The 8,335-nt window shown below is 46.8% G+C and overlaps 1 protein-coding gene across 1 annotated transcript in view; it reads left to right on the top strand.

Moving 5' to 3' along the window:
- Positions 1–6,994, top strand: part of LOC143298970 (glycine receptor subunit alpha-1-like) — a 32,477-nt gene extending 25,483 nt beyond the window's left edge. The window contains exons 8-10 of the mRNA XM_076612024.1: positions 1,461–1,690; positions 3,261–3,407; positions 6,667–6,994. Coding sequence (XP_076468139.1) covers positions 1,461–1,690; positions 3,261–3,407; positions 6,667–6,870 — 581 coding nt within the window. The 3' untranslated portion in view covers positions 6,871–6,994. The remainder of the gene's footprint in view (positions 1–1,460; positions 1,691–3,260; positions 3,408–6,666) is intronic.
- Positions 6,995–8,335: the final 1,341 nt, after the last annotated feature.

Below are 8,335 nucleotides of genomic sequence, written 5' to 3'. Positions count from 1 at the left end.
AGTGCTTAAGAGTCGATGGTCTGTTTATCTATCTTTGACCGTTTATATATTTTCATTGATGAGATCCTTTCATTGTTTTTATTTTATTTCATTTATCATTTATTGGTGGAATGAAAGTTTTGGTTTTGTTCGTTAGTCAAGATTAAGGTGTCTGTCTGTTTGTGTTTTTTTTAATATATATATTTTTATAGTTAGTTTAGTGGAATAGAATCTTTATGTCATGTAAGAATGCTCTGAAGAGTTGCAAAGCGTTCCTACACCAGAACACCAAGTTTTTTTTTATTCTTCCAAGAAATGGTTCTCACTCAGCTTGTAAATGCGTCATAGCCAGTGTATTAATCCATAATTTTACGCTCCGCCACATATGCCTTTTAACTTTTACTGAAAGGGGGTGGAGGGTTAGATGCCAGTAAACGTCCTTTTGTTGGAGACCAGAATGCTATAGAAAAGGTGACACGTGGATGAGATGGAAATCTACAGACATGTTCACGTGTAGCCATACAGATGAAGTCTACAGACATGCTCACGTGTAGCCATACGGATGAAATCTACAGAAATGTTCACGTGTTGCCATACAGATGAAATCGATAGAAATGTTCACGTGTTGCCATACAGATGAAATCGATAGAAATGTTCACGTGTTGCCATACAGATGAAATCTACAAAAAGGTTCATGTGTTGCCATACAGATGAAATGTACAGAAATGTTCATGTGTTGCCATACAGATGACATCTACAGAAATGTTCATGTGTTGCCATACAGATGACATCTACAGAAATGTTCATGTGGTGCCATGAAATCTACAGAAATGTTCATGTGTTGCCATACAGATGAAATCTACAGAAATGTTCATGTGTTGCCATACAGATGACATCTACAGAAATGTTCATGTGTTGCCATACAGATGACATCTACAGAAATGTTCATGTGTTGCCATACAGATGAAATCTACAGAAATGTTCACGTGTAACCACACTGATGAAATCTACAGAAATGTTCACGTGTTGCCATACAGACGACATTTACATAAATCTTCATGTGTTGCCATACAGATGACATCTACAGAAATCTTCACATGTTGCCATAGAGATGAGATCTACAGAGATCTCTACGTGTTGTCATACAGATGAAACATGTTCACGTGTTGTCATACAGATGAAATCTACAGAGATCTTCACGTGTTGCCATACAGATGCCATCTACAGAAATGCTCACGTGTTGCCAAACACATGAAATTTGCAGAAATCTTCGTTTTGCGGTACAGGTGAAATCTACAGAAGTCTTCATGTTTATCCTCACGTATTGCCATACAGATTAAATCTGCAGAAGGCTTCATGTTTGCCATACAGATGAAATCTACAGAAATGTTCACGTGTTGCCACACAGATGAAATCTGCAGAAGTCTTCATGTTTGCCACACAGATGAAATCTACAGAAATGTTCACGTGTTGCCACACAGATGAGTTCGCCTGCGTGATGGCCATCTTCCGGCTGCAGCGCCACCTGGGCTACTTCCTGGTGCACGTGTACCTGCCCACGGTGCTGGTAGTCATCCTGTCCTGGGTGTCCTTCTGGATCGACGTGGGGGCCACCCCGGCCCGCGTCACCATCGGCGTCATGTCCGTGCTGACCATGGCCACGCAGAGCTCCTCTGTGCAGGCCGTGCTACCCCGGGTGTCTTATGTCAAGGTGAGAGGGGTGGGGAGGACTATGTCTTAGGAAGGAATGTGTCTTAAGGAGGAATGTATCTTCTTCGCATGACTTTTTGTTATGACGTTTAAGATGTATGATAGTCAGTCGTGTCCAACTATGACCATCAGAACAGCAGAGGAGGCAACTGCTGTCCCGACTATCTGGGCTAGAATTTGATTATAGAGACCCCCGAAAACGGAGTATGGCTTTCTACATGACGGGGAAAAAATGGCCATACACGTAAACGCCCACTCGTGTACATACGAGTGAACGTGGGAGTTGCAGCCCACGAACGGAGAAGAAGAAGATTATAGTGAAGAGTATTTTGCCCAAGTTACATCCCCACTCTCTCGGCCAAGAAGGTTAAAGGACAGTCGGCGTTGGGGTTGTTATAAAGGCCAGCTAGCCCCCAAGGCTGCAGTTTAAGATAGAGTTCGATTACTCCTACAAATGGACAGTGAAGGTTATCATGCAAAACGTATTAAACGCTAATCGAACTTGACGAAGCGGCCACCACAAAATCTGATTAACTGTTTGTTTGAACTGGCTTCAATATTTTTTGTCAGAACAAAAACGATAAAATGAGAGAAGACTGCTGAGTCTACAAAAACTTACAAATGGAGAACAGGTTGTATGATATAAATGTGCTTTTAAGCGAACTGAAACGGACTTATAGATTTTTTTTCCAAAAATGTTCCACCACCATCAGAGACCGGAACAGATTTTGGAAATATAGAATATTAAGTTAAGATGATTGGCTTTTAAAAGAAGGATATGTTTTTTTTTTGGATATGGATTTATACTACTTTCATCTAGCTACTGGGAATGGGGAAGGGCACAAGTCCTGCTTACTTGCAACAATCGATTTGACAAAAAATGGGGGAGGTAGGGAAGAAGAGGTGGTGTGATGGGAGGTATGGCGCGTTGTAGGGGGGTGTGGGGGTGGAAGCGTTCGTGCGTGTGTGAGATGTGCGTGTGTGTGTGTGAGGGGGTGGGGGTGGGGGGTCGTCTTTGTTGCTTTGTTCTCGGAATGCTGTGGGAGGGAGAGAGTGAGCAGGAAAGTGGACACGTGTGTTTATTTTCCGGCACGGCTCTGAACAGGAGTCACGTTCTGGCCTTACCCCCCCCCCCCTCCCCGGATGACAGTTTATATGAGGGCTCTAATGTGTGTGTGTGTTTGTGTGTGTGAGTGTGTGCGTGTCTGTGTGTGTATGTGTGTGCGTGCGTATGTGTGTGTGTGTGCTTGTGTGTGTGTGCTTGTGTGTGTGTGTGTGAGAGCATTACTGTGTGGAGGAAAGTTACTATGAGGGCTATAATGTCTGTGTGTGTGTGTGTGTGTATAGGTGTGTGTGTGTGTTGTGTGTGTGTGTGCGCGCGCGCGCGCGTCCATGCTGTGTGTGTACGTCTGATTACTGTGTAGAGGAAAGGCTATTACGGCTATCGTGTGTGTGTGTGTGTGTGTGCGTGTTTGTATGTGTGATCATTACTGTGTGAATGACAATTTCTATGATGGCTATAACGTGTGTGTGTGTGTGTGTGTGTGTGTGTTTTCCTTTTCTTCCTTCAGGCCATTGACGTGTGGATGGCTGTGTGTATGACCTTCGTCTTCGCCGCACTGCTGGAATACGCCTACGTGAACGTGTTGAACCGACACAAAATGCAGGACCAGGCCTTCAGGAAGCGTGCCCAGGCTGCTGGCTCTGACGCCGGACAGGTAACTTCTTCGCTCGTGGGCTGCAACTCCCACGTTCACTCGTCTGTACACGAGTGCGCTTTTATGTGTATGACCGTTTTTACCCCGCCATGTAGGCAGCCATACTCCGTTTTCAGGGGGGCGGAAGGGGGGTGCATGCTGGGTATGTTCTTGTTTCCGTAACCCACCGAACGCTGACATGGATTACAGGATCTTTAACGTACGTATCTGATCTTCATGAAGGGGGTTCAGGCACAAGCAGGTCTGCATATTATGTTGACCTGGGAGATCGGAAAAATTTCCACACAGGTAACCATCGTAACACACCGGAAACTATTTGATTTAATATTCCTGAAAGAAATCGGTATTTCAAACTTGATTTGGATTTCACGTGGAGTGAACGAGACGGGGTGAATTTAGCTTTAAAAAAAAAAAAAAAAATTTTACATGTTAGGGTCCCACAACCTTTTACGGTTATCTGGGCAGTGAATTATCATCCACTGTGTCCAGAGCTGGGCCTAGGAAGGCTGGGCCCAGTTCTCTCTTTCCGTGGTCTTAGCCTTCCCCCCAACTGAGTCAGGTCACGATTCACACGTTGCTGGAGCGATGAAAATCGCAGTTGAGTGCCTTACCGAAGGAAACATCACGGAGAAACTGGGCCTGGAACACTTGTGATAATGATGATCAGGTGGATACTTATATGGCGCCCATCCTCGGTCAGAGGCGAAGCTCTTAGCGATATACAAACACGGAGTAATTTGCACAACAGGCTGCCTACCTGCCTCCCTGGGTAGAGGCGACTGACGGTTGCCATTGGGAGCTCGTCATTCGTTTCCTGTGTCATTCAATCAGGCGCATATGCACACCCATACAGACATGTAACATTTTACGTCTATGGCCGTTTTTTGTTTATTTATCCCGGCCTTTAGGCAGCCATGCTCCCTTTTTCGAGGGTGTGCACGCTGGGTATGTTCTTGTGTCCATAACACAAGAATTTTTATTTTATTATTATTTTTTAATCTGATGAGGGATCGAATAATTAAGGCAGAGTGTATCCTTTGTATTTTTCATTATAGAAGGTGCTTGTTGCAAAAATACTTTTTTTCTGTTCATTCATCCGCCTAACCAACGCTTCCACTCCCGTTACTGCGGAGAAACTGCACGCGATGAATAGAACCTTTTCTAAGTGAAGGGAAGGAACTCGATTTTCTAAACCTTCGAGACTGAACTTGAGATTTGCGGTACTTGTGTTTTCCACAATTTTGCACCTCAGGAAAGTGAAAAGTGAATGACCTTCATATAAAAAACAAACGAACAAGGGGGAAAAAACAAAACAAAAAACAAACAAAACCCCCCCACATATTTGGGGTTGTCGTCTTCGTCGTATGAATTATTTTGTTTCTGTATAAAACACAGCACGGGAAACAAGCAGAAGGAAATGGACTGGAACAGAACAGAAACAAATGCATGTCACACAAGATGAAAAATGATATAAGCAGTTGATATTGTAAAGTATTCATAGAACAAAGAGACTCGGAGAGAGACAGAGATAGACAGACAGGGATAGAGAGAAATGCATTTCTAAAACTGAAAAAAAAATTAGTATAGCTGATCGGACGAACACAGACAGATGAAAAGTTTGCAGTGTGTGTGTGTGTGTCACGCTCTATAAAAGAGCAGACTAGAAACCCCCACCCAGCCCAGCACTAACACCCAGACAACACAAACACAGACTACAGCAATTCAGGGTTCACATACATTTATTTAATCACACACCGAGCTTGCCAGCAAACAATAACCACAACCCCGGCTGCAGCAACACTTAAATAACAGTATGGATAAATAATAACACACTCACAAAAAAAAGACCACAAAAAACCAGAGCTTTAAGACATGGAAACAAGCACAACGTTGATGATGTAGTGACGATGAAGTAGTGACGACGATGACGAAGAACAGTGACGACGAAGACGAACAGTGAGTGACGACGACGAAGAACAGCGACGACGAAGAGACGGACAGCCGAGCACCAGGCCAGAGAACGCTGGCGACGGAAGGCAGCGGCAGCCGGCAACAGCCAGGACTAAGTCAAAGGCAGGCAGAGGGGTTCCCGGGGAGACAGTGGAGGGTCAATGGAAGGGTAGGGAAGTCGGTGGATGGAGACGGAAAGTGGGAACGCTGAAAACACTGTATATAGCCTATTATCCACTGGTAGGATTCACTTTTGGACCCACCCAATTAACCAACATAAGTGTACCTCGCCCAGAATTCATAAAGAAAAACAAATCTTACAAAATTTCAGTTTAACCCCTCCCTGATCAACACATGGGCTACAGAATAGTTCAGTTTTACTCAGCTGCGCTATTTCGGAAGTTTAAAAGGCTGACAACAACCACACCCAAGAGCAAGGATAACGGAAAAGGATAAGGGGGGTAGTTTGGAATATTCTAGCTAAGGCATCACATACAATGCGACTTTAACACACACGAAGATATATATAATGCTCACTAATCGCTGAGGGGGTTCATAAGGAAAACTGAACAAATCGAGAATTATGGTTGAACCCCTTCAATACGCATGAAAAATAATGTCATAACATTCAAATAAAATTTATGTTTAAAAATGCATACACATCCAACAGTTGCACTTAAAAGAGCAAAATATTGTGTTCACTTAAATATTCACTCCCTCCTCTCTCTCATACACGGACATGAACACAAGACGAACAGACAGAACGCAGGTTAGGACTGTCTCTACAGTCTCCTCTTACTTTCCAGAAGAGGTACCACTACCCCAAGGCTGGAAGAACACAGAGACGAAGAGCATACGACCACTCGGAGGAAACTGATCTCCACTGACGAGCGTCAAGACGGGCAAACAGCCCTGAAGCACCCGAAGACTGGCACGGCTGCCTCTTCTAACAGTCGCGGGCGAAAAGCCCAGAATCTTGTCACTTGCTAACCAGGAAGAGGCTTATCTCAGTTCAGTGACAGCCTGAACTGAGACAGACAGACTGAGAATCTCATGCAATTCGCGCAACCCACACTGTTCTCCAGCTAGATGGGGTGGGTGAACGAGGAGGGGATTAAGCACTCATATCCGATTTGTCATGAGGTGTGACAGTGTGTGTGTGCGTGTAGATGTGAGCGTGCGTGTGTGTGTGAGCGAGCGTGTGTATGTGTGAGCATGCGTGTGTCCGTGTGTGTGTGCGCACGCGCGCGTGTGTGTGAATGCCTGCGTGCATGCCTGTATCTATGTATTTGTATCTGTGTGTCCACAGGGAGCGGCATCAGCAGAGCCCGATGACGCCAGCAGAAGCCCCAAGAAGAAGAAGAAGAAACTGCCCAACCCAGACCCTCGCAAGGTGGACAAGGTCTCCCGCTGGCTGTTCCCTGGACTCTTCACCCTTTTCACCGTCACCTACTGCACAGTGTACGGTCTGCTCTACCGCTTCCAGGCCACACACCGCTCCACCCCTGTCTGATGGGAACTGTCACACCGCTCCACCCCTGTCTGATTGGAACTGTCACACCGCTCCACCCCTGTCTGATTGGAACTGTCACACCGCTCCACCCCTGTCTGATGGGAACTGTCACACCGCTCCACCCCTGTCTGATGGGAACTGTCACACCGCTCCACCCCTGTCTGATGGAAACTGTCACACTGCTCCACCCCTGTCTGATTGGAACTGTCACACCGCTCCACCCCTGTCTGATGGAAACTGTCACACACCGCTCCACCCCTGTCTGATTGGAACTGTCACACACCGCTACACCCCTGTCTGATTGGAACTGCCACACACCGCTACACCCCTGTCTGATTGGAACTGCCACACACTGCTCCACCCCTGTCTGATTGGAACTGCCACACACCGCTACACCCCTGTCTGATGGAAACTGTCACACACCGCTACACCCCTGTCCGATTGGAACTGCCACACACCGCTACACCCGTCTGATTGGAACTGTCACACACCACTCCATCCCTGTCTGATTGGAACTGTCACACCGCTTCACCCCTGTCTGATTGGAACTGTCACACCGCTTCACCCCTGTCTGATTGGAACTGTCACACCACTCCACCCGTCTGATTGGAAACTGTCACACACCGCTACACCCCTGTCTGATTGGAACTGTCACACCGCTCGACCCGTCTGATTGGAACTGTCACACCGCTCCACCCCTGTCTGATTGGAAATGTCACACACCGCTCCAAACCTGTCTGATTGGAAACTGTCACACCGCTCCACCCCTGTCTGATGGAAACTGTCACACCACTCCACCCCTGTCTGATGGAAACTGTCACACCACTCCACCTGTCTGATGGAAACTGTCACACCACTCCACCCCTGTCTGATGGAAACTGTCACACCGCTCCACCCCTGTCTGATGGAAACTGTCTCACCACCCCTGTCTGACGGAAACTGTCACACCACTCCTCTCTGATGGGAACTGTCACATTACACCACCCCTGTCTGATGGGAACTGTCACATTACACCACCCCTGTCTGATGGGAACTGTCACACCACTCCACCCCTGTCTGATGGGAACTGTCACACCACTCCTGTCTGATGGGAACTGTCACACCACTCCACCCCTGTCTGATGGAAACTGTCACACCACTCCACCCCTGTCTGATGGAAACTGTCACATTACTCCACCCCTGTCTTATTGGAGCTGTCACACCGCTCCACCCCTGTCTGATGGAAACTGTCACACCACTCCTGTCTGATGGGAACTGTCACATCACTCCACCCCTGTCTGATGGGAACTGTCACACACCGCTCCACCCCTGTCTGATTGGAACTGTCACACAGCTCCACTCCTGTCTGATTGGAACTGTCACACTGCTCCACCCCTGTCTGATTGGAACTGTCACACAACTCCACCCTGTCTGATGGGAACTGTCTCACCACTCCTGTCTGATTGGAACTGTCACACCCCTCCAC

This window comes from Babylonia areolata, chromosome 24 (genome assembly GCF_041734735.1).
Source record: "Babylonia areolata isolate BAREFJ2019XMU chromosome 24, ASM4173473v1, whole genome shotgun sequence".
Taxonomy (NCBI): domain Eukaryota; kingdom Metazoa; phylum Mollusca; class Gastropoda; order Neogastropoda; family Buccinidae; genus Babylonia; species Babylonia areolata.
The sequence above is the reverse complement of the archived record's forward strand: the minus strand, read 5'-3'. Positions and strand labels throughout refer to the sequence as shown.